Genomic DNA, 27350 nt, shown 5'->3' on the forward strand with positions numbered 1-27350 from the left:
GCTTGTTTTTGTAAATAAGGTTTGTTTCAGTTTTGGGGTTTTTTTGCAATACAGCCAAGTCCTTTCATGTATTGCCTATGTCTGTTTTCATACTATAACAGCCCACCTGATTAGCTGTGACAGAGACCATGAAGCCTAAAATATTTACTATTTGGCCTTTGAAAAAAAAATTTTGCTGACTCCTGCTTTACACCCTCCTCAGAATAGCAGATATTTCATTAATATGAATTAACTGCCAAAATCTAAAAGACTTAGTGGTAATGACCAATTTCATGTTCACATTTAAGGTATATAACTCTCTATTATACATTTTTTCTTTTACAAAAAAAATTTTTTTTAAATTCTACTTATTTTTATGTAATAATATTAATTTAAGATTGCTTTGTTTTAGGTGAGAATGTATTAAGAACTTGGATAAAAGGAAGATAAAACAAACTTTCCTATAGTAAGTGGTTCTCAAGGTACAGTCTGGGCAGCCTGGGAGTCCCTGAAACCCTTACAGGAGGTCCTTGAGATCAAAACTATTTTCATAATAATATTAAGGTGCTATTTGCCATTTCTACTCTTACTTTCTCACAAGTATACAAAGGACAGAAAATCCACTGGAATAGCTTTAAATTCTACACCGCAACTAACTTCTAAGTAAATACCACATTTAAATGTAGTATCAAAAAAAATCCATTATCTGAAAAGGTTATTAAAATTCTTTCCCTTTCTCTATCAGTCTGTCTGGGGCCAGATTTTCTTCAGGTATTTCAACCAAAACATAACACAAGAGATTGATATTAAGAAGCGGATATGAGAATCCAGCTTCTTCCATTAAGCTAGAGATGGAAAAGACTTGCAAAAATGTAGAGCAGTGCTATTCTTCCCACTAAGTTTTTGAAAAGTTATTTTTAATAAATATTTTTAATTTTTTTCAATTTTAGTTTCTAATAGAGTTAATAAGAACATAACACAAGTAAACAAAAACTTTGGCAGGACCTCAAAAAAAAAAAAAAAAAAAAAAACAGTGGGAGTTTATGAAGCCAAAAGTTTGAAAGCTTCTGCTGTAGACAAAGATCCCTGGCTCTATCAATCTGTCTGGGCTATGTGCTGCCCAGGTTTCCTCTTTGTCAGCATCTCTGTGGGCTCTGGCATAAATGTGAGTGAGCCACAGTGGGAAGTATAAATCTATGCTGCTCATAAAGTAAAAGAAAAAATCAGCTCCATTATATTATTTTTGCCAAAGATTTTCAGTCATTTATTTAAGTTCAGTGTTAAATAAGTTATATAAATGCAACAGTAGTATACTGTACCTGTGGTGTTCTAAGAAAGGAGAAATCTGGTTGTGGCATTCCAATAAGCGAACAAATTCGAGAAAGTTCAGTTACTGGTGTGGACAAAGGAGGGATATGGCTGGGAGCAGGCCAACACACATGGTCCATAGACTGAACATTATGGTATTCACTAGTACTGTAAGGCTTATTCATGTAAGATGCTACCAAAAAACAGAAAAGGATATATATACAGATATTAAACTATATATTGAGCTCTGCAATTATTATAGGGTTTTATAGATAGCAAGTAGAAAATTGTTAAAAGATGAAAAAAGGAAGCTCGCATGAAGTAAATTATTTAGTATTGCCTAAAATTACCAAGAATTCTATAGAGATTTTTAGATGATTATAACTGATTAATGAAACATGACTAAGATAAAGATTTTAAAATACGGTTAAGTAGCTGACTATAAAAACCTGAAAGTTTGAGAGATCAATGACTATATAGCTATGTTTGAGCAAAGCTATGTTTGAACAAGCAGTTTTCTTGAGCTGATTTACAATTAAATCTTAAGTTTTGAGGGGCGCCTAGGTGGCTCAGTGGGTGAATCCTCTGCCTTTGGCTCAGGTCATGATCTCAGGGTCCTGGGATGGAGCCCTACATCAGGCTCTCTGTTCAGTTGGGAGTCTGCTTCCCCCTCTCTCTCTGCCTGCCTCTCTGCCTACCTGTGATTTTTGTCTGTCAAATAAATAAATAAAATCTTTAAAAAAAATTTTAAGTTGGGACGCCTGGGTGGCTCAGTTGGTTAAGTGGCTGCCTTCGGCTCAGGTCATGATCCCGGCGTCCTGGGATCGAGTCCCACATCCGGCTCCTTGCTCTGCGGGGAGCCTGCTTCTCCCTCTGACTCTGCCTGCCACTCTGCCTGTGCTCGCTCTTGCTCTCTCTCTCTCTGACAAATAAATAAATAAAATCTTTAAAAAAAATTTTTAAGTTTTGAGGCTTTGGTTTCAGTCTTACTTGTCAAAATTCCATCTTACGTTCTGCAACACATGGATAAACGGTTTGGTTGCTCCCAAATGATGCTGCTTAGAAGTTTTTTCTAAAAGTAACCCTTTAAAAAAGTGCTTTTATAGAAGATGATTAAAACATTCTGAAAGTTCACATTCTTTATGATCAACAAACTGGCTAATAGAACGAGAGCATATCCCAGTGAAGAATGAGACTAAACCTCTTATTATTACAGATTAAAAAAAGGTTAAGTGGCTTGTCCAAAGTCACAGAACTTATTAACTCTGTATTTTGGGCTGGATTCTGAGCTTTTGACTCTAAGAGATAAGATATTCTTCACTATTCTGAAATAAAGCTAATTGTTTTTGACAGCTGAACCACCTTTTTCCAGTTTTGTTTTAAAATTTTACTTTGGGCGCCAGGGTGGCTCAGTGGGTTAAGCCGCTGCCTTCGGCTCAGGTCATGATCTCGGGGTCCTCGGATCGAGTCCCGCATTGGGCTCTCTGTGCAGCAGGGACCCTGTTTCCTCCTCTCTCTCTCTCTCTCTCTCTGCCTGCCTCTCTGCCTACTTGTGATCTCTCTCTGTCAAATAAATAAATAAAATCTTTAAAAAAAATTTTTTTACTTTGTTCTACTTTAAGAGCGTGTGTGTCACCATGATAGTTTCCTAATAGTTATTGGAATTTTAAATTAATCATTTATTCTAATATTCACTAAAATAGAAGATAAATGGAGCTGGGCTCTGATTTTGTTCCAGATTTTGATCCTTAATGAACTCAGATCTATTTCAAAATTTTTTTTACTTCTAGAAACTTCTGTCCCCACTTACTTTTATATTAGTCATTCTTCCTAGGAGGCTTCTGTAGATAATTTACAGAGGTGTAATACTAAAGTATAGGGGACACAGACAGTAGGAGCAATGATGGATGTGTATTAAAATCTGGCTATGTACCAGATGGTAGACTATAGGCTTCACAGTTTTAAGATAAGTACCGACTTTCCAGTGTCTACATTGTCTTTTTTTTTTTTTTTTTTTTTTTTTTTTTTTTTTTTTTTTAAGAGAGGGAGAGAGAAAGAGGGGTTGGGGCAGAGGGTAAGGGAGAAAGACAATCCCAAGCAGGCTCCATGCCTAGCATGGAGCTTGATGCAGGGCTTGATCCCACAATCCAGAGATAATGACCTGAGCCAAATCAAGAGTTGGACGCTTAACTAAATGAGTCATCGAGGCACCCCTCTATTAATTTCTTTTTTAAAAGATTTTATTTATTTATTAGACAGACAGATCACAAGTAGGCAGAGAGGCAGGCAGAGAGAGGAAGGGAAGCAGGCTTCCCGCTGAGCAGAGAGTCCAATGAGGGGCTCGATCCCAGGACCCTGGATCATGACCTGAGTTGAAGGCAGAGGCTTTAACCCACTGAGCCACGCAGGTGCCCCATCTATTAATTATTTTTAATTGATTTTATCACTTTTTCTATTTTTATGTCAGTCAACCTATTGTAACATAGTACTAATATTAATTATTGGTACCTATAATAAGCCAGACACAGTGCTAACTGCTTTATATGTATCATATAATTATCACAAGTCATTTGCAATGTTATTCTCATTTTGTAAATAGAAAAAAAATCTTAAAATCTTAGTAAAGTGAAATAACATACTTAAGTTACATAATTGTTTTTAAATTTCTGAGAAAAAAATCTAGAATCTAAAAACTTTTCTATGTTTGGGTACTACAGAATGAATATCTATAATAGCACAATTTAAGTAATCATAAGACAGGGACTACAGATCTAATGGTTACATAGTTATATTATTATTTAATAACACAAGCATAAAAATTATAACTCTTATTTGTTACTCTTAATCATACTCTTTTAAAAATATAAGTAGTTTTATCTTCAAAAAGCACATGACAAAAATACCCCAAATAAACTGAAGTTTTGAAATCATATTGATTATTAGTAATAGTACTTAGTTTAGTTTACGTACTTAATTTCTTATTTTGTTTAGCCTGGGAGGAAGGTCCATATTCATCTCTTCTATTAGAGGAAACATTGACTTCATTACCAAACTGCTTCGTTTCATTTTTATGGTCCGCAGCATCAGAGCCATCAATTTTTAGTATTTCTTTAAGCATCCGAGTTCCCTTCTGTTTTGAAAATGATTGGTACAGAGATGGTGGGGGTAGGTGGACAAAAGTTAACATTAGAATTACAGAGTTTATTAACCCTTCTTTTAATGAGTTCCATTGTTAAAAATTAAGATGGTAACTACATTCAGATAGGGGGTTAAGCAAAATCAACAATCTAGAGTTGAAAAAAAAATAACCACATTTTCTGCCACAGAAACAATACTTAATCCTTCTGCTTAACCTGACCAAACTGCCTGGTAGCAATGTTTGAAAAGCAAGGGAGCTATATGGTTTAAAGAGGAAAACAAACAATCAAACAGATAGATAATTGCCCAGGGCAGCCTGGTTTTCCTCACAAAATGTCAATATGATGTAACACTCCAGTACACAGGAGACCAAGAGTTACATGGGGTAGGTATGCACAGGCCACAACAGTGAAGTCACTACAGTATGAAAGCTCCTACAAAATACGAACCATTGCAAATGACTGTGGTGACAAAAGTTCTTCACTTGGAGGCTCTTCATGAGGAGATGACTGTACTTCTTTTTCTTTGGAGATATTCAAGGATGCTAAAAAGTTCTCAATTCTAGGGTTTGGCTAAAAGAAGAAATATTTTGTGCATGAAGAAAGATGAAAGTAGAAGGGCATGGAAAAAGTTAAGAATTTTAGGTACAAAAATGATCACATAATTTCCACTCAATCATCTTCCCAGGTGCTAAAGTTCAGGAAGAGAAATTGAATGAATGGTTTTTTACCTTATCAATAGCATTTGGGTAACCAGTCACAACCTTTTGGTTTTCTGAGACTTCTGCACTTTCATTTCTCTTCAATAGCTTAATATTACATTTGGCAGGCCCTCCAAACATCTATAAAAGAGTAACAATGAGCCTTTTGTGAAAATCTAATAATAAAATAACTGTCACTTAATAGTGTTCTAAATAAATTGCTGCCAATTTTTTATGAACCATTTTCTTTTCTATCATAAGGGGACCTATAAACTTGGATGAGAAAAAAAACTTAGACATTTATCTTCATTAACTTCTAAGTGAATTTAGAAGTTTTTCTTCAATTATGAATGTAGGCAATAAGGAGATTCTAATTGTATCTCAATATAATTAATTTTATTTCAAATCTTATGTATTTTATTTTAGCATTAAAAACATTATTCTGAGAAAGAATCCATAAAAACGTTTATAAATCCCTTCTCTAGAAGAAAGGAAATTATAGCTAAGAATTTCAGAAAAAGAAGGCTTTACAAGTCAACCATTTACTGGTATCTAAATATTAATGGGTTCCATTTACTGAGAACCTGTTATGTGCCAAATATACTGCTAAGATGTCTTTTATAAATTTGATAAATTACTAGCTTATAAGAGATCCTGATTTTTAAAAACTTTTTATTAAAATGATACACATATAGAACATACATATATCATTAGTAAAACCTGAATGTTTTTAGAGTAAATACTTTTAATATTTGATTGTAAAATGTATATATTCTCCTTATCAATCAGCAGAGACTATATAAAATAAAACATAAATGATCTCAGCTTCCTCTCACCAAGCTACTCCACAGAATTAACTATTAACTTTGCTATGTTGATTCAAATGATTCACTGAATACATGCACATATTTCTACACATTTTATACATATATTCATGTATGTAGGTATGTTCATATGTATGTAGGTACGTATGTATATATAGACTACATACAAGGAGTGATCTATTTTAAAGATTAAGATAGTTAAGGCTGTGAGCGATACAGTGAATTGCTCAAAGCCACACAACTTTTAAATATATATGTATGCATATATTTGCGCGCGTGTATAAGTGTGTGTATGTAAGTATCTCTAGTCCCAAATCCTGACTCTAGTTATGTAACCTCCCATCCAAGTGACAGGCAGTTGCTATACTTCAGCAATCTTCTTGTCATACAACTTAATGGATTAGGGCTGCAAAATTCAGATGCTACAGAGCTACCTATGGTAACAAAAAGGTGGCTACTAGAAATTTGATTTAAGAAAGCTTACCTGTTTATTTGACATTTTTTGTAACCGATTCTCAGTTTTAGGACTTTTACACTCTTCTTTAACTAGGAACAAGAAAATAGGAATTTTGGAAAGTGAAAAATATTGCTATAAACCAGTTAAATTTACCAAATATTTGCCACAGCAAGGCACTGTGTTGCTGTGCTGAAAATTCACAGAATTCTAAGAGGACAAAGGCCCTCATCTTGAAAAACTTGTAGAAGAGCAGAAGAGATACTCACAGATATAAGGGAAAAGGAAAGGTGACATGTAATTGAGTCTCCAAGAATGTAAATTTGCAAAGGGCAGAGTAGAAGGCTAAGCATTCCAGGCAAAGGAAATAACAGGAGAAAAGTAATGGAAGCAAAAAACAAGGAATTTATTTACAGAACTCTTGGACTAGTTTTGCTGGAGGTCAAGGAGCATCACAGAGCTAATGTGATGGAAAACGGGCAACCAATCACAGAAAGGTTTTGAGAAGCAGTGATCTCATCAGAACTGTGCTTTAGGGAGATTAAAATATGGCAGTAGCTAATTGAAGAGTAAGAGAGTAAGAGAAAAACTAGGAAGCTATTTTAGTATTCCCATTAAGGGGAAATAGGGAAAATGGTAGGAAAAATGAAAAGGACAAATAAGAAGAGGAAGGAAAAGGGGTGCCTGGGTGGCTCAGTCAGTTAAACATCCTGGGATTGAACCCTGCACTGGGCTCCCTCCTCGGCAGGGAGCCTCTTCTCCGTGCACTGTTCCCTCTACTTGTGTTCTCTCTGTCAAATAAATAAATAAAATCTTAAAAAAAAAAAAAAAAGCAGAGGAAGGAAGAAAGGGAACAAAGGAGGAAGGAACAAAGGAGGAAAGAGAGGGTGAGAAAAGAAGCAGGGAAAAGGTATGGGAAGGAGGGTGGGGATGGGATGAAGAGAGAAGGGAAGAAATGAACAAAGATAGGAAGATAGTGAACAGAAGAGGGGACATAAAAAGGGGAAGGGAGGAGAGGACAAGAGAGGTAAGGGAAGTAAGGGAGAAAGGAAGGAAGCAATCTTACAAAAAGGAGGAAATAAAAAAGCAAATTTACATAAATTGACTTTAAGCGTTTGTTGAGACACACACACCGAAACTAAATTGGAATTCCAAATAATGTAGTTTACATACATTCATGTAAATAATAATTTGAAGAAAAATAGCAACATATTTCAATTAAATATAAAATCTTTAAGCTATATTTATCAGACTTATAGGGACATTAATCTATAGGTAACTTAAAATGTAAAAAACCAAAAATAACAGATATTCATGCAAAAAATAGTTTAGCAGTTACCAAACTGAACCAAAGTTATAAAACCACATTTTTTTTTGGAAACAGCTTTTTAGAAAAATATTTTAAAAGACCATTCTTGGCACACCTGGGTGCCCAGGCTCAGTTGCTTGAGCATCTGACTCCTTGTTTTGGCTCAGGCCATGATCTTGTGGTCATGGGATCATGGGATTGAGCCCCGAGTGGTGGTCCAGGTCTCTGCTTAGTGGGGAGTCTACTTCTCTCCCTCTGCCCTTCCCCCACTCATGCTCACTCTCTCTCTCTCTCTCAAATAAATAAATCTTAAAAAAAGAGACTATTCTTATACTATATTATATATACATAAAATACATGCATGTATAAAATATAATAAATTAGACTCAGGACACTGCATGAGATATTTCCTCTGCTGGAATGCTCTTCGGCAAATGTTTTGCATAGCTTATCCCTTTATTTGGGTCTCTGCTCAAATGTTTTATCCTCAGAGAGGCATTCATTCCGTGACTACTCTATAAAATACCACCCCTACCTATACTTTTAATCTGCTTTATTTTTCATCATAGCACTTATCATTACTACACATTATGGAATTTATTGAATAGGGTTTTTTTGGGGGGACTATTGTTTTGCCTATTATCAGTTTCCACCTAAAAATGTAAAGCCCATTAGTCTGGAAGACTTGTCTGTCTGGTTCACTCATATATCCCTACCACCTAAAATAGTACTTTGTACATATAGCTCAATAAACAGCAGCTGAATAAATAAATGAATGAATAACAAATGAGTCATACTTTGAACTTAAAGAGTAATTGGCAGCAATTTGGGAATATTTTGATCAAGAGAAGAGAAAAACTAACTGCAAGATGAAGATACTCATCTCTGTATCTGCATTCCCCACTGTGCCTGAAACATAGTAAGCACTACTGAAGGACTGAAATAAGTATAAATCTATATATTATGTAAGAGAATATTAACAAAATATCCATATTTTAAATAAAAAATTATAACATAGGTTAGAGTAATTTAATAGGCAAGTGTTTACACACAAAAAAGTAACTGGATTATGCTGAATAAAATTTATTTCAAAAAGTAGGGAGGGGACATCAGCCAAAAAGTCAGAGTAAGGACCTTTAAAAATTCTGTGCTCCATAAAAGCAACAAGAAAATTGGCATAAGGTTGGGGGAACAAGGTGGTGGGTTTTAGGGAGGGCACGTATTGCATGGAGCACTGGGTGTGGTGCAAAAAACAATGAATATTGTTACGCTGAAAAGAAATTTTATTTTATTATATTTTAAAAGATTTTATTTATTTATTTGACATAGATCACAAGTAGGCAGAGAGGCAGGCAGAGAGACAGGAGGAAGCATGCTCCCCGCTGAGCAGAGAGCCTGATGTGGGGCTCGATCCCAGGACCCTGGGATCATGACCTGAGCCAAGGCAGACACTTAATGACTGAGCCACCCAGGTGCCCCATGAAAAGAAATTTTTTAAAAAATGGGGAAAAAAAAAAGAAAATGGGCATAAATTAGTTGAATCCAAATTTTTAGTGTTACGGAAATTAATCAAAGGCCCATAGCAATCTGAGGGATATTTACTCCAGAAAAAAGACCGACTCTCCCAATAGTGAGCTTTATGGCTGAACTTGCCCTGGTCTCAATTCCTATTCTACAACTCTAAGTAGCCTTAAAAAATAGCAGCCAGGGCTCCTGGGTGGCTCAGTGGGTTAAAGCCTCTGCCTTCAGCTCAGGTCATGATCCCAGGGTCCTAGGATCGAGCCCTGAGTTGGGCTCTCTGCTCAGCGGGAAGCCTGCTTCCTCCTTTCTCTCTCTCTGCCTCCCTCTCTGCCTACTTGTAATCTCTGTCAAGTAAAATAAATTAAATCTAAAAAAAATAAAATAAATAAAAAATAAATAGCAGCCAGCAGTTTTTGGTGAAACCAATAACCTGGCAGCTACCAGAGACCAGAATGAGCCTGAGCTCTTCCAAAGTATTATTCCCCACATTCTCCAAGGTCAGTATTACCATGATTTCACAATCAAAGATATCACAAGAAAAGGAAATGACAAATATCCTTTATGTATATAAATGCTAAAATAAAATTCTCAACAAAATACTAGCAAATTAAATCCTGTAGCATATAAAAAAGATTAAACTCTTAGACATAGTAGGATTTATTCCAAGAAGGCGAAGTTGGTTCAACATACAAAAGACAATCAATGGAATCTACCATATTAATTAAGCACAGAAATAGCAACTGACAAAAATCTAATATTCCTTCAAGAGGGAGCAAAATCAATAACCTAAGAACAGAAAGGAACTTCCTCATCTAATAAAGGGCATTTATCAAAACCCATAGCTAATATTACACTTAATGCTGACAGATTAAAAGCTTACCCCTAAGATCAAGACAATTAAGGGTGTTCACTCCTACTACTTCTATTCACCACCGCATTGGTGGTTATAGCTACAGCAATTAGGCAAGAAAAAGAAATACAAGAAATCACATAAAAAGAAGTAACACTATCTCCATTTGCCAAAGCCACAAAAAATTAGGGCTAATAAACAAGTTCAGCAAGGTAGCAGGATATAAAATCAATACACAAAAGTCAGCTTTATCTCTATAAACAGCACTGAACAATCCACCCCCAATCACCAATTAAGAAAACAGTTCCACTGACAATATGGGTGTCTGGGTGGCTTAGCAGGTTAACTGTATGACTCTTGCTTTTGGATCAGGTCATGATTTCAGAGTTGTGGGATTGAGTCCTACATTGGGCTCCATGCTCAGTGCAGAGTCTGATGGAGATTCTCTCCTCTCTCTTCCCCTCTGCCCCTCCTCTAGCTCTTTCTCTAAAAAATTAAAATTTTGAAAAAAAAAAAACCAAACCAAGAAACAGTTCCACTGACAATAAATAGCATTTGCAATAAAATACTAGGAATAAATTTTTCAAAAGATGTAAGACTTGTACACTGAAAACTATAAGACATCACTGAAGGAAATTAAAGACTTAAATAAATGAAGATACTTTATGTTCATGGATTAAGTTTTCAAGGAAAACTTAATATTGTTAAGAGGACAATACTCCCCAAAATAATCTATAGATTCAACACAATCTCAATAAAAATTCCAGCTGGCATTTTCACAGAAACAGGCAAGTTGATCCTACAATTCATACAAAAATGCAAGAGATCAGAACAGACAAAACAATGCTGAAAAAGAAAAATAAAGTCGGAAGACTCAAAGTTTCCAATTTCAAAACTTAAAACAAACCTGTGATAATTAAGATAGTGTGTTCTTTGCATAAAGATGGCATATAGATCTGTGGAACAGAACTGACAGGTCAGAAATAAACTCATACAAAAAAAAAAAAAAAGAAAGAAACCCATACATCTATGGTCATGGTCAATTGATGTATAACAAGGGTGCCAAGAGAATTCAATGGGCAAAGAACAGTCTTTCAGCAAGGGGTGCTGAGACAACTGGATATCCACATTACAAGAATGAATATGGACCCCTCCCCTGTACCATATATAAACACTCAGAAATGGGAAAAAAAAGACCTAAATATGAGAGCTAAAACTACAAATCTCTTAAAAGAAAAGATAGGTATAAATCTTTGTGACCTTAGATTATGCAATGGTTTCTTAGATATGATACATAAAGCACAAGTAATCAAAGAAAAAGTAGAAAAGATAAATTAGAATTGAAGAAAATTAAAGATTTTTGTTTTAAGGACACTATAAAGTTAAAAAGACAACCCACAGAATGACAGCACATATTTGCAAATCAAATATTTGAATATGTATGTAGCATACAGAAGATGTAAAGGACTCACACACTCAAGGATGAAAAGAAAAATAACTCAATTTTTAAAATTAGCAGAGGACCTGAATAGACATTTCTCCAAAGAAGATATACAAATTGCTGATTAGCACATGAAAAGATGCCCAGTGTTATTAGTCATTAATGAATCACAAATGAAAACCACAGAGAGACTTCACTTTACACCTACCATAGCTGCTGCAATAAAAAAGATGGGCATTAACAAGTATTATGGAAGACGTAAAGAAACTGGACTCTCATATATTGCTGGTGGGAAACACCAGTTGGAAAAGTTTGGTAGTTCCTTAAAAAGTTAAACACAGAGTTAACACATGACTAATTCTACTGAACTGGATGTATACCTAAGAGAACTGCAAACATGTGTTCAATCAAAAACTCCTACATGAATATTCACAGCAGCATTATTCATTATAGCCCCAAAGTGGAAAAACCCAAATCTCCATCAATGGATGAATTGATAAACAAAATGCAGAATTCACAGAACAGACGATTATTCAGCTATAAAAAGGACTGCAAAAAAAAAAAAGAACGAAGTATTAATACATACTACAACATGGATAAACCTTGTCTTCATCATGCCAAATAAAAGAAGCCAGACACAAAAAGTCACAAATTTTAGGATTACATGAAACGTCCAGACAGGTCAATACATAGAGGCAGAAAGTAAATTAATGGTTGCCAGGGGCTGGAGGAATGACCGCTGATAGATACGGGGTAAAGAAAATGTTCTAATTTAGAGAATTGCATAGGTTGTACAACTTTGTGAAAACAACACAAAAATCACTGATTAAATACTTCAAAAAATGAATTTTATGGTATGTGAATTATAACTCAGTAAACTGTAATAATAAAAAAGAAACCAGTTAGCATCATAAGTATATTTTTAACTTTCAACTTACATTTCCTGTGAGCCTCATGTTTTCTTTGCTGACATTTAACACTGTTGTCAGTAAAGCCCGACTTAGGATGTTGAGTTATTTGACTTATTTCTTGAGGTAGAACTGTAACCTGAAAGTTAAAATTCTTATAAATGAATTAAAAACAAACAAAACTACCTTTCCTCGAAGTGATAAAATATTTGATTGTAGAACTAAATAATAGGAGAGCTGACACTTGAGCTCTATCACTAAAGCCCATGTTCACAGTACCATAGCAGAGAAAAAGTATGCCAGAAGTTTAATTAGAAAATATTCTAGTTTGGGGTATAGTTTATTGGGTTGTTCTATCTGATATCTACATCAAGTTATTTATTACTCCCATTGTCATATTTTGCCAATAAAGACTTAAATTTTTTTAAAAACAAGACTTTTTAAAAGAGTTTTTGGTCTACGACAAAATTGAGACAAAGGTACAGAGATATTTCATATCCTTTCTGTCTCCACACATGTACAGCATTCTCCATTATCATCATCCTCCACCAGAGTGGTATATTATTACAACCAATGAACTAACACTGACACATCATTATTACTCAAAGACTATAGTTTACATTGGGTTCACTCTTGGTGCTGTACGTTCTATGAGTTCAGGCAAATGTATAATGACATATTTCCGCCATTACAGTACCACACAGATTATTTTCAGTGTCCTAAAAAGCTTCTGTGTTCTGCCTACTGATCCTTCCCCCAAACACTGGGCAACCACTGATCTTTTTACTGTTTCCATAGTGTTGCCTTTTCCAGAAGCTTGAATACTTTTTATTTTTTTTAAGGATTTATTTATTTATTTATTTGACAGACATCACAAGTAGGCAGAGAGGCAGGCAGAGAGAGAGAGAAGGAAGCCCGTTCCCTGCTGAGCAGAGAGCCTGATACAGGGCTCGATCCCAGGACCCTGGGATCATGGCCTGAGCTGAAAGCAGAGGCTTTAACCCACTGAGCCACCCAGGTGCCTGGCTTGAATACTTTTTAAAAAATCATGTTGAGTTGTCTGGAATATGCTTATCAGATGAACACCAGGTTGCTTATTAATGCTTCACGGATTTAAGTGATATATGTGGTAGCCCATAATTCTTGGAATATATAGGAGGAAATACAACATGACAATGTTTAGCTGATACAAATAATGAAATAGCACCCAATAACAGGAGCAGCATGCAGAAGATTCTGAGAAATATAATATCGAGTGTTCAGTTCCATCTCAAAGCAATAGGCAATAAAATGACTAGGAGAACTTGCTGGAGATCTAGGGGAATTTTGGTTGTGAGAGAGAAAAAGTAGAAGGAACAGTAAGAACACATAACCTGAAATAGGAATTACCTACTTGTCGGGAAGGGAAAATAAACAGACCAATCTTACTAGAAAAGATCATTTTACCAAAGAGTTGAATACACTTTACATAAGAATTAGGTAGATTTCGATATAGAAGGGCTAGATATTAGTTTCACTTGAGGCTGAATTCCACGAGTACTGAACAGAGAGCCCTATACATTCTATATTTGAATAACATTCTTTGGGGCATCTCGGTTAAGCAACTGCCTTTGGCTCAGGTCATGATCTCAGAGGGCTGGCTGGGATCAAGTCCCACAACGGGCTTCCTGCTCAGGGGCAGACTACTTCTCTCTCTGTCCCTCACTCTACTCTCATGCTCCCTTTCCATCTCCAATAAATAAATAAAATCTTAAAAAAAAATAACATTCTTTTAGGGCTGAAAAAGAGGTCATCTAAGTCTAATGCTTTAATTTTGCACATGAGGCCACAGAGGCCCAAGGAAATTAGAGTTGTTCAAATTGAGTCACCAAATTTGACTTTCTGAGTCCAGTACCAGATTTATTACACCACAGTGCCTCAGGGAACAAATTAAGGTTAAACCGAGAAGTCTTTATTAATTAGGTATTTTGCCCAGTTATGCCCTCAGGCCTACACAGGTGAAAGGATCACCAAGAAAGATCAACAGGAAAGATACATCAAACAGTACTATGTAAGAAGGACTAAAAAGGAAAGAGAAAAGAAGTGGGAACCACAGATAGGAGGTTTATCTAGGCTTAGGATGACAGACTAAGGCCCAATTGTGGGAACTGGCAAGAAATAAAAAGATTTGGAATTTCACCGCAAAAAAAAAAAAAAAAAGAGGGGAGAAAGGCGAAAGATTTTACTCCGTTCTTTTCAGATTATATGCCTGGGGAAATGGTAGTGTTAGAAATAAGGATAAGAAGCTTTAGATGAGGTCAATTCTAAAACATCTTTTGGCTGAGGTGATGGTGGGGTGTCCATCTATACCTGTCTTCTAGAAAGTTGGAGATACTGGCTTAGATTGATCCTGATTGAGAAATATGGATCACATAGCTTGAGTGGTTAAATTAGCAGCAAGGTAAGAGCCAACATCACCAAACAATAAAACAAAAGGTGGAGAAAAAAAAAAGTTTCTCAGTTTTTGGGAACAGTGCCCAGAGAAGAGTTGGGAAAACAGAGGTTAAGAAAGAAGCTGAAGGGGCGCCTGGGTGGCTCAGTGGGTTAAAGCCTCTGTTTTCAGCTCAGGTCATGGTCCCAGGGTCCTGGGATCGAGCCCCGCATTGGGCTCTCTGCTCAGCGGGGAGTCTGCTTCCCTTCCTCTCTCTGCCTCTCTGCCTACTTGTGATCTGTCTGTCTAATAAATAAATAAAATCTTTAAAAAGAAAAAAAAGAAGAGGAAAGAAGCTGAATAAGAAGCAAAAGGTGAGAGTGAGTCAGGGTAATGTTTCGTTTTAGAGTATAACTCCTTGAAGGAATTGCCTATACTGCTACCTCTAATTTTTCTTCTCCCCTTCTCTCTTGAACACACTCTTCTTGGTATTTCACTCTTTTTTTTTTTTTTAATATTTTATTTATTTATTTGACAGAGAGATCACAAGTAGGCAGAGAGGCAGGCAGAGAGAGAGAGAGGAAGGGAAGTAGGCTCCCTGCCGAGCAGAGAGCCCGATGTGGGACTCTATCCCAGGACCCTGAGATCATGACCTGAGCTGAAGGCAGAGGCTTTAACGCACTGAGCCACCAAGGTGCCCCTTGGTATTTCACTCTTACCACTCTACTGAAAGTGCTCTTGTCAAGATTCCCAGTGACCTCAGGTATAAAACTCTATGGTCAATTCTCAAGTATTCATTTCAACTGATCCACTGCCAGCATTTGACACAGTTGATTACTCTTCTTAATATCCATTCTTCACTTGGCATCTACAACACAACACTTTACTGGCTTTCTCTGGCTCTTTAAGGATGGAATTCTCTAAGGCTAAGTTGTTAAATGTCTCTATCTATATCCATTTCCTTGGATATAGATAAATAGATAAATAGAGCATGACCAGGGGGAACAGCAGAGGGAGGGGGAGAAGAAGTCTCCTCGCTGAGCAGGGAGCCTGATGTGGGACTCAATCTCCTCCGGGATCATGACCTGAGCAGAAGGCAGACACTTAACTGACTGAGCCACCCAGGCACCCCTGTACTCAAATTTCTAATTCTGTATCTCCACTTAGATGTTTAATATACATCTCAAACTTACTATGACCAGAATTTAATTCCAGATCCCCCTCCATAATCCTCCTTGACTTGCAACCTTCTTTATCTCAGGTAACAGTCATTCTATCCTTTTAGTTACTAAGACCTTAAGAGTCATACTCTTTAATTCATATTTTTCTCTCTTAACCCTATACCTAATTCATCATTAGATGGCAATAGCTTCCAAGAATTTGATCACTTCTTCATGCTCCTATTATTCTGGTTCAAGTCAATATGAACTCTATCTTGATGATTCCGGTAATCTCCTAAATAATGTTTCCATCCTGGCTCCTCTATGTTCTATTCTTAAGATAACAGATAGAATGATCCTATTAGAATATAAGTCAGATCATGTCATTCTGTTGCTCAAAACGCTTCACTCATTGTTCTTCTCACTAAGTAAAAAACAATATCCTTATAATGACCCATAAGGTCCTGCATGGTATCTAATTACAGTTCCTGTAACTCAGCCTACTGATTCAAAACTATAATTTTCTCGGGACACCTGGGTGGCTCAGTTGGTTAAGCGTCTGCCTTCGGCTCAGGTCATAATCCCAGCGTCCTGGGATCGAGTCCCACATCGGGCTCCTTGCTCAGCAGGGGGCCTGCTTCTCCCTCTGCCTCTGCCTGCCATTCTATCTGCCTGTGCTCGCTCTCTCCCCCTCTCTCTCACTGATAAATAAATAAAATCTTTAAAAAAAAAAAACTATAATTTTCTCTTCCTTGAGTACACTGGAATTGTCTTCCCAACAGGGTCTTTGAATATCTCTAGAACACCCTCCCTTCAGATATCTACTTAGATACTCTATTGCTCATTTCATTCAAATCTTTACTCAAATGTTACCTGATCATTCTATTTAAAACTGCAAAACCTTGCCTCCCCTTCCTGCCAACATTCTCTATGCTCCTTCTCTGAAATTCTTCTCAAACTTTTTAATTACCATCTAATATACCATGTAATTTACTTATTTATTGTCCTCTCCTCCCTAGAATACTAGTTGTTTGAGGGTCAGAATTTTTGTTTTGTTTAGAGCTATATTCTCATTACATAGAACAATGCACATGATAGGCACTCAATAAATACAAGTTGAATGAATTAATAAAATGAATGAATGATAACAAAGCATTCCTAAAAAATGAATGGTTAGTGGTACCAAATAAATTAGAGAGGAAAAGAGGGTTTGAAACTCGGATATAGACTGCATTTAGGTAGTAAGGATTTACGGATAATCTAAGCAAAACTTAGCCTATTGGCAGAAGAGCCCTGTGTATCCATTGTGCAGGTTACTGATTTATAAACTTGAGAGAATATTCTTTCTTTACCTACACTGTGAAGATAGGTCAGTAACTAGCAAAAATATTGTAGGAATTTCTTACCTTTTCCCTTTTTTTGGTCTACTTTTTTTTAAGATTTTATTTATTTATTTGACAAAGAGAGAGAGAGATCACAAGTAGGCAGAGAGGCAGGCAAAGAGGGAGAGAGGAGGAAGCAGGCTCCCTGCTGAGCAGAGAGCCCGATGCGGGGCTCGATCCCAGAACCCTGAGATTATGACCTGAGCTGAAGGCAGAGGCTTAACCCACTGAGCCACCCAGGCGCCCCTGAGTCTACTTTTTTAGCAGAATTTCTTTTCCCTTCTTAATTTATACTAAGGAATATGAATTTGCTCATTCATATTTAAGACAACCAAGTGCTAACATAAAGCTCCACATTCAAGTGGAAATTAATTAGTTAATAATAAGTGCATTAAGGCCTTTGTTGAATTTAAAATATAGTTATTGAGATTCTGCAAACTAAAACAAAATCTAAAATAATTTAAAAGAAAAATTATCTATATTCCTTCTCCTGAGTCCAAAAACTTTTATATATGGCTGAAGAGAATTATGAAAATTCATGATTAAAACTGTTATTTCTATTTTATGAGATTTGGGGGAAAAAAAATCATTGCATACTCACAAGAGAAATGTAAATTTTGTCTTTTAGAATTAAATGTCTATCAAACAAGGTATACTAACCTTCTCTTGTAGAGTTGGCTGAAAATGTTGAACCTTTCCAGATCCCTGTAAGGACTGCCAAATGTTGCAAAACTCATCATCATCTTTAGTAGGTACCTGGCAAAGCACAAAAAGTTTCTTAAGGAACTATAATATGAGAAAAAAATAAGGATTGATATTAAAATAAAAAAATTCATTAAAGTTATTTAGCAGTACAAAAATATTAACTTACATGGAGGCTTAAGTGGGTAGAAGAAGAATAAATGAAACAAGATGGGATTGGGAGGGAGACAAACCATAAGTGACTCTTAATCTCACAAAACAAACTGAGGGTTGCCGGGGGGAGGGGGTTTGGGAGAAGGGGGTGGGATTATGGACATTGGGGAGGGTATGTGATTTGGTGAGTGCTGTGAAGTATGTAAACCTGGTGATTCACAGACCTGTACCCCTGGGGATAAAAATATATGTTTATCAAAAATAAAAAATTAAAAAAAAAAAAAAAAAAAATATTAACTTCCATTATCTGAATCTCAGTTTTGTTTTTTTTTTTTCTGGAGCTCAGTACAGTCATCATAAAAATATTCTATTGGAGTAAAAATGGTCTTTATCATTTGTAATTGGTTTTGAATGGTTTTACTGGAAAGTACTTAAAACATGAAAAATGCTATGGAAGATTATATTAAATTAATATCCCTGCCAGTAGATTTTTTTTTTTTAGTCTTCCAATGTACTGATATCTCATTCAAGCTAACATTTAACAATTTAATTTTTAAAATCTTCATTTTACACAAAAATAACAGATTAAAAAACCAGCTATTACTTATGAGGAATTGATTTTGTACAGATTAAAACTCTGAACAAATATGTACCAAAATTTAATAGTGGTTACCTATGAAATTTGATTTTTGGTTCTGTTTCCTTTGCTATTATCTCCCTATCTGTACTTTCTAATTAGTCTATAATGAACATGTATTACTTGGATTAAAATGTGGGTAAGATTTGGGGACATGGAGTTACACAATGTCTCACACAAAACAATTCAATTTTTGTCTCCAGAAAGATAAAATAGAGGAAATCACCTATGACTTGCATGGGTAGGAACTTGAAAATGGCTTTTGATTAATGTAATTCTCTCCCTTTTAACCTCTCAAATTCATGTCATTTCATAGCAGACAGAATACAACATCTGAGTTATACAAATGTAGTTTGAAAAGTAAACATATGAAAACAGGCCTTCTCAGGTTCGTTTTTAAAAATGTATTTTTTTTAAACTGTAATTTTATAACAGACATAGGATGTTATCAGTAGCCTTTTTTTTTTTTTTTTTTAAGATTCCATTTATTTATTTGAAGGAGAGCATGAGTTGGGGGAGAGGCAGAGAGAGAGGGAGAAGCAAACTTCCTGTTGAGCAGGGATCCTGATGTGGGGCTCGATCCCAGGACCCTGGGATCATGACGTAAGCCAAAGGCAGATGTTTCACAATTGAGCCACAGAGGCACCCTAGTAGCATTCTTTACTAGCCTATTAACTTAAAAACAAATCTGAAATTGACTTGAACCAAAAATTTTTTAAAAACTAAGTCAAATTAGGTTTTACTTATAAAGTCTGCCTGAGATTTATAAAGAAGCAGAAATAAATGAAAGACTAAGAGTCTTACTTGAGTAGGAACAAAAAGTGATTGGGGAGAATGGTTCAGGCCTCCCAAATGCCCAGAAGAAATTGATGTATTTGAGCTATAGTGATTCACAGCTGGTTGTGGTTTCACAATGGCTGTCAACTTCTGATTTCCAGTTTCAGAGCGACTCCCATGAGTAAGATTTACCAAGGCACTTGTTGGCAGTCGATAACCTCTACCAGGCGAGCACCTAAAAAGTAAACAGTTATTTCAGAGGGAAATAATACTAAATAATACTAAAGGGAGCAGAAGAATCAAATTATTTTTAGGTGGACAATCAGTCCATAATCTCAATTAGTAAATTATTACTTTTAAATTCGGTAGAGGAACCTGAAATCATAGAAAGATCTCCATTTATAAGATGATATATTTCTGAAACTGGAAAGGACTTTATTTAATCCTCATCATAATCTAGTAAAGTATGTATCTTCATTATAAATGAGGAAACTGAGGGTCAAAATGCTTTTAACTACCTACCCAAAGTAGCACAAAGGTTAAGTGACAGAGCCCATTCCATGCATCTTTCATTCTATCATAATCCTTTTTCCTGTAACTTTTTAACTTTTCAATCAGTACTGCCCCCCAAATAAGTAAATCTCACATATAAGTTAAAAACAAAAAAATCCAATCTTCTGGCTTTAAACCTGCTAACCTCTAGTTACTTTTTCTCTCCTTCATGGTCAAACTTCTCAAGGGTCAGCTCAATTTCCTACTCCCTCAAACCACCCCAGAGTGGCTGTGCAACCACAATTCCACTAAAATTTAAATCTGCAATCATGCCACACCTCTGATTTTGATGACTTCACATTGCTTTAAGAATAAAGACCAAGATATCAAAATCATTAGCATGTCCTCAAAGTTGACTTGCTCTTTTCTCTTACTCTCATCTTACATTACATAGTTGCTGAAGTTGCTGACACTTGCATTCTTTTTTTTTTTTTTTAATGAATAAATCCTTTGTTGCACATGCTATTTCTATTTCCTCTTCTTGACCATTGCCATTCTTCTTCCCTCTTCCTCCAGTTAACTATTACTCAATCTTCAAGTTCCATCTTAAATATCACTTGTCAAAGAAGACTTTCTAGAAGTCATACTCTTACAGAAACTGGAGCTTCTCCTTCCCAACACTTCTCACATTTTAATTAAATAATTAATATTATAATCAGTTACACAATTATCTCCCCCACTAAAATGAAAGCTTTGTGAGTCTAGAAAGCATGTCTATCTTATTCACTGTTATATCCCTAGTAGCATGTATGATGTCTTGCATATGACAGGAATTCAAATTGTGGACAAATAAACAAATAATGTAAAGTCACTGGCCACGTGGACATACTTATAAAGTGTAATTATCATCAGGAAATACAAACCTTATTGTTAAGCCTCCAGGAAATTCTTCATCAAATAATACTTCAAATAGTACATCAGCTTCTCTATTAGCTGTTAAATAAGAGGAATTTAAAAATCATATGATGAAAAATCAACATTTAAGTGTCTGGCTTGTAAAAAGCATTACACCTACAGGAAAATGGTTTAGGGGAATACAGTAAATCAAAAGTAGATAAACTTGCAGATTACCTAAATGGTATTGAAGTAAAATAATATTTTAAATTAGATGTTGTGAGGGGGTTATTTTTATTTTTCTCTGTGCTTTTATCTACGTTCGAAATTATTCATAATGAAAGATTTAATAAAAGAGGTAACTTTGTGGGCGCCTGGGTGGCTCAGTGGGTTAAAGCCTCTGCCTTTGGCTCAGGTCATGATCCCAGAGTCCTGGGATGGACCCTGCATCGGGCTTTCTGCTCAGCAGGGACCATGCTTCCTCCTGTCTCTCTGCCTGCTTCTCTGCCTACTTGTGATCTCCATCTGTCAAATAAATAAATAAATAAAATCTTTAAAAAAAAAAAAAAGAGGTAACTTTGGAGTCTGCAGTTCAGAAGGTCTTGCAGTAAGATAAAAGACAGTGATGATCTGAAAGCATGGCAGTTTATTTAATAAAGGGAATAGAATGGAAAGAACAGAAATATTATTAGATAGAATTGGCAGGAATCTGTGACCTGTGTAGATAAAAAGGATAGAGATGCCAAAGATGACTCCAAGGTTCTGGCTGAGATGACTTGGTAGATTACAGATGCCATAACTGAGATATGAGACATGAGAAAGTGCAATAAACTTAGATAGGAACAGAGAAGAACATACTTGGCAGAGAGGCTGATGAGATATATCTGGCAAGAGTAAATTTACCCGAAACACCAAGATAAAATGAAGTAATTAGCTATATTTGAATTCTAAGCCTAAATTAATAATAGATCTATTACATTACTTCAGAATTCACCGACCTTACCTCCTTCCCTCTCCCCTCTTCTTACTCCCCTCCCTCTTTTACCCCTTCCCCTCCCCCCACCTCAATTTCTCTCCACCTTTCCCCTACCCCTTTTCTACTTTATTGGTTCCATTTCTCCAGAGAACCCTAATACAATATTTGATAACATCCTAGCCTGGGATAGGAGTGGAGGGATGTCTGTTCCCCATCCCCAGTCCTGCCCAGCTGAAACCAGGCCTGTAGAGTTCATCCATTCCCCAATATTCAGCTCTATCTTTCAACCTGACACTTTTGTCTGAAATCTAAGCTCCAGAATAAGAAGAGGCTTAATGAGAGGCTGGAGTTTCTCCTCTGAAGGCTTAAAGCTCACCTTTTAGGTTCTTATTCCCTATCTGTAGGAGGGGTACTTCCTCAAAAGATTATTAAGATTATAAAAGGTAAGAGGATTGTTCACTCCCTTTAGTGAATGGACTATGGAGATGAGGTCTCAGATGAGGGCTGAGGGGAAATATTTCCCTTTTTTATCCATGGCAGACATGGTTAATCAGTTACAAAGCTTTATCCCACTTGGCATATATATAGCTTTAAAAACCTTCTCAAAACAAAATTCCAAGTAGTCACTATTACTGATAGGAACTGCCAGAATAAAGAAAACTCCAATGCTACCAAAGTCCTAAGGCCTTATCAAGACAACTTAACTAGAACACAATCTAATAATATGCTCTGTATTTGAACAGCTGATGCAGGGGGTTGAGCAGACAGCAGCAGGAGGGTTGTTTCATTTTACCCATCTGGCCCTTACCATTCCTAGTCCAGACAATTAGACCAAAGTTGAGTGCTTGAGACATCAAAAGATAGTGCTGCCAGCAGCTTGACCCCTTGGCACTGGATTTGCTGCTTCATGCTAGGCTGATTTTTTTGGAATCTACACTGCAAAGCTGCTCACAATAGGCATCCCTTTGAGGCAAATTTAGATCCTCAATTGTTCTTCCCTTTTCCCTCCATTCTCTAACTTTTTCTTTTCTTTTTTTTAAATAAAAATACATGACATAAAATTTACCATCTTAATTATTTTTAAGTGTAGAGTACAATAGTGTTAACTATATGTACATTGTTGCTTCCTGCTTAGATATAAGACACAGAAATATGTGTTTTACTTTACAATTACAGATGCAGTTGAAGACACACCAAGTATTGAGATATTACCCCCTTTAATTCCTATGATGGTGCCCCGAAGGCCAACTGGAACTGAAAAGTACTCTCTCACATTTACCACACGGTCAAAGAGACGAAATTCTGCATCTCGATCAGGAATGACTCCATGTTGCTGTTCTAAAGGCTGAAGAGAAGAAAGCTTTAATTATTATTAATTCTAATTTGAAATAATTTTTCTATTACTATAACAGAAATATTTTGTTTCTTCTACACTTTTGAAATACAGGCTTTGAATTCTTTGATAGGAAACTTACTCTGTACAGCAAATGGGGCTTCACTGTCACTCGTACCTTCTTATTATTCTTTCTTTGCTGAAGAAAGAAAAATTTTTAGATATTTAAAAATATTAAATTATAAAATTATTGTCATTTAGATTTACACTAAAAATAAGATTATTATTATTCAGTTGGACATGATTATTATTCATTTTTATTTTTATTATTTATTTACTTTTTAAAAAGATAAAGATATTATTTATTTATTTGACAGACAGAGAGTGATCACAAGCAGGCAGAGGCAGGCAGAGAAAGAGAGAGGGAAGCAGGCTTCCCACTGAGCAGAGAGCCTGGCTCGGGACTTGCTCCCAGGACCCTGAGAGCATGACCTGAGCCGAAGGCAGAGGCTTAACCCACTGAGCCACCCAGGTGCTCCTATTCATTTTTAAAAGCCAAATGAAATGAGTATTTAAAGAATATTTGAAGTTCTTCAGATGCAGCAGGGGGATAATAAATTCTTACTTAAAAATTTTTCTAAAAAAGATTTTACTTATTTATTTGAGAGAGAGAGAGTGTGCACAAGCATTGGGGAGAAGCAGAGGGAGAGGAGGAAGACTCACTGCTGAGTGGGAAGCCTGACCCAGGGCTTAATCTCAAGACACCGAGATCATGACCTGAGCCCAAGACAGATGCTTAAGCAACTGAGCCACCCAGGTGCCCCTTACAATTTTTAAAGGGAAATTTTTTTGACATTTATGGCATAGAAAAATAAAATAGTATGCATAAAACCTGATGGATTTTTATAGTATAAGCTTATCTATGTATAACTATGCTAAGTTCAAGAAAGAGAACATTACTAAGCACAACATAAGAACTCTTGTATTCCTTCCCAGTTATTAATATCCCCAAAGTAACCTTACTGCTAACAAAAGATTAGAGTTACCTGTTTAAAACTTTATGTAAATGCTATCCTATTCAAATGCCTTTTTACTCTAAAAAGAATTGTATATGATGGTCAATGAAGATCTACATTAAAAGAAAATAAGTATAAAGTACTGATCTATGACAATACTAGGGTTTTATGGCTACTTATAAAAATTAAGGTGCCACTGATTTAACAAAGCCCTTGCTTTTGGAAACTATTATGAAATTGGCTTTGATATTTGAATTTTTTGATCATCTAACAAATGTTGGAAGAAGAGTTCTGTCCCATCTTTACTCCTTGTTAATTTTGTGAACTCACACTCAACTTAAGCATCAGCCTCCTTCTACTGTAAAACAGAAATAACATTACCTGTTCTACCAATAAAACCATGAGGACAGTTTATATCCATTGCAATCCATAACTACCATTCACATTAAATATTTTTTAAGTGAAGTCTTACCAACTAAGAAAAATGGCAACAGTTTACTTAATTTGCAGCCACCCATCTTTAGAACACACCTTATGGAAATAAGTACAAAAGAGCATAAAACAACTCCAAGCTATAGAGACCATATACCATAGAGTTCTTGTATTTATATACTGTAAAATGCTCAAGTCTTTAAACAGACCCTATTATCTTTTATTATAAAGGTATTTCATTTATTCTTTCAACAAATCCTTACTGAGTTCCATTTATGTGCCATGTAGTGATCTAGGTGCTAAGGATAAAACAGTGGCCTATTCCTTTGCTCTACTTAGGGAGACATACATACAAGCAAGAAATGTTTGATGGTAAAAAGCAGAGAAAAATAAAGCAGGTAAGGGGGGATCAGCACTGTAGAGAGAGATCATAATTTTGAATAAAATGAATAGTGAAGGCAGTACTGACAGAAAGTCTATGCTTTCAGCCCACAGCAGACTAGGACTAATAGGGTACAACTGGTGCCCCCTGAAAACAGCAAGAAGGAGAAAAAAGAAGAAGTATTTTAAGTAATTTAAAAAAGCAGTCCCTAAACTTGTGCCTGGAGTACTGTATATGAAGACAACAACCTATATGCTTTAACGTATCTCGAGGCATTACTACATTATAGCACTGATTAGAGGACATGGCAATCAAGCCTGATTCACTAAGCAAATTTATAAACTTAGGAATTTTCACAATAAGCCCTAACCCACATATATGAAATGAAAAGTTCTGGGGTCTGGCTATTCAAAATATGATCTGGGAGCTTGTTAGAAATGGAGAATTTCAAATAAAATTTGGGGGCTTAGAGTAATAAACCTTTATTAAGTGAGAGACTCATTTCAAAAACAATGCTGTACAAATGGATTTTAGTCTAGATTGAAAGACAAAAAGAAATGCAGGTTAAAAAATGAAATGCAGGTTTCTATCGTTATCTGAGTATCTATCAAAAGATAGTGATAGTGATAGATCACAAAAAATCAAACTCTTGGCTCTAGGAGTTTTTTCCTAAAGAGAACAAGAATCATCCAGTAGTAATTTTTCAGACTGTCTTCATAGCTCTTGAATATGTGATAAGAGAATTAAAAGAATAAAAGCCAAGCATCGTTAGGCATTAAAAACAGACATTATTAGAAGGAGTTTACATGATTTAACTTAGTTAATCCTTTTGATGACCCTGTGAAGTAGTACTATTTGACTCTCATTTTATTAATGAGACAATAGGGACATGGAAAATAAATATCTAAAGTATCTGGCCTAACATTAAAAGTGTTGAAAGAGAAATGGGGGAAAATGGCTTCAGAGCCCATTTCTTAATGTAGTTTGCTGTGAGACTGCTGTGTTAACAAAGCAACATCATTTTAATAAAAAGGCAAATGTATGGAAAATAAAAGTTAAAAAAAAGAAATATAATCAATCCATTTTCCATTACATCAAGACAGAGATCAAAATAAGTAAAATAGTTAAGCCTACACAGAAGATTATGGGTTTTTAAAATCAAGATATAAGGGCGCCATGGGTGGCTCAATTGTTAAGCCTCTGCCTTCAGCTCAAGTCATAATCCCAGTATCCTGTGATCCAGCCCCACGTCATCTCTCTGCTCAGCAGGGAGCCTGCTTCTCCCTCTCCAGGTCCCCTGTGCTTGTGTTGCCTCTCTTGCTATCTCTCTCTGTCATAAATAAATCTTAAGGAAAAAAATCCCTCAAGACATAAAAAAATAGGAAAGATTAAACAGGATTTCAAAAATAAGGAATATGTTTAGAAGTGATTCTGTAAAAGTGAATTAAACACAATGTTTATGTTCTATAAAAAGAACTATGTCTTTAAAGAACTTAGAATAGGAAGGAATAGGGGATGAACTTTATTTCTTAATCACAAACTTTGGGGGCACCTGGGTGGCTCAGTGGATTAAGCCACTGCCTTCGGCTCAGGTCATGATCCCAGGGTCCTGGGATCGAGCCCCGCATCGGGCTCTCTGCTCAGCCTCGAGCTTGCTTCCTTCTCTCGCTCTCTGCCTGCCTCTCTGCCTGCTTGTGATCTTTCTCTGTTAATCACAAACTTTGTATTTTGGCTAGAATTAGCGAATATTGATTCCTAAAATTAGAAACACCATTAGAACATAAAATTTAAATGTGATAGCTTTTATATATTAAAGTGCATTTTTAAAAATTCATATGAACTTATTAATGGCCACTGGAAGTGGCTGTTACATTTTTTAAACTATAGGATTACCTGTCATAAATTAGAATCATTGAGTTCATGTTTGGTTGAAACAAAAATAATCTGTCAAATTATATACAATCCATTTAACTTCAAATCTCATCAGTCATCTTGGTTATTGAAAATAAGTACCTTGCACTTTTCAACTTCTTCCTCAATTTTCTCAACAATAGCTGCATCCAGAATTTGTAAATCACAAGAAGAACGAGATAAAGTACTGACAGGATGTCCCTTTAGCCAAGTAATAATTTCTTGAACTTTCTCAGCACTACATTAAAAACAATAATTTTT

The 27350-nt window shown here is 35.7% G+C and overlaps 1 protein-coding gene across 4 annotated transcripts in view; it reads right to left on the reverse strand.

The window, feature by feature from the left end:
- XRN1 (5'-3' exoribonuclease 1) overlaps window positions 1–27350 on the reverse strand; it is a 104395-nt gene that overhangs the window by 13105 nt on the left and 63940 nt on the right. For all 4 annotated transcript variants that reach the window (XM_004754480.3, XM_004754481.3, XM_004754484.3 and 1 more), the window contains 12 exons: window positions 27192–27327; window positions 23491–23547; window positions 23228–23360; window positions 21069–21138; window positions 19681–19888; window positions 18045–18140; window positions 12463–12571; window positions 6434–6495; window positions 5156–5266; window positions 4875–4997; window positions 4258–4417; window positions 1299–1480 (listed from right to left, as the gene is read on the reverse strand). In XM_004754480.3, the coding sequence (XP_004754537.1) occupies window positions 1299–1480; window positions 4258–4417; window positions 4875–4997; window positions 5156–5266; window positions 6434–6495; window positions 12463–12571; window positions 18045–18140; window positions 19681–19888; window positions 21069–21138; window positions 23228–23360; window positions 23491–23547; window positions 27192–27327 (1447 nt within the window). The remainder of the gene's footprint in view (window positions 1–1298; window positions 1481–4257; window positions 4418–4874; window positions 4998–5155; window positions 5267–6433; window positions 6496–12462; window positions 12572–18044; window positions 18141–19680; window positions 19889–21068; window positions 21139–23227; window positions 23361–23490; window positions 23548–27191; window positions 27328–27350) is intronic.

The sequence above is a fragment of the Mustela putorius genome, unplaced genomic scaffold (genome assembly GCF_011764305.1).
Source record: "Mustela putorius furo isolate JIRA1106 unplaced genomic scaffold, ASM1176430v1.1 tig00003834_pilon_pilon_pilon, whole genome shotgun sequence".
Lineage (NCBI taxonomy): Eukaryota > Metazoa > Chordata > Mammalia > Carnivora > Mustelidae > Mustela > Mustela putorius.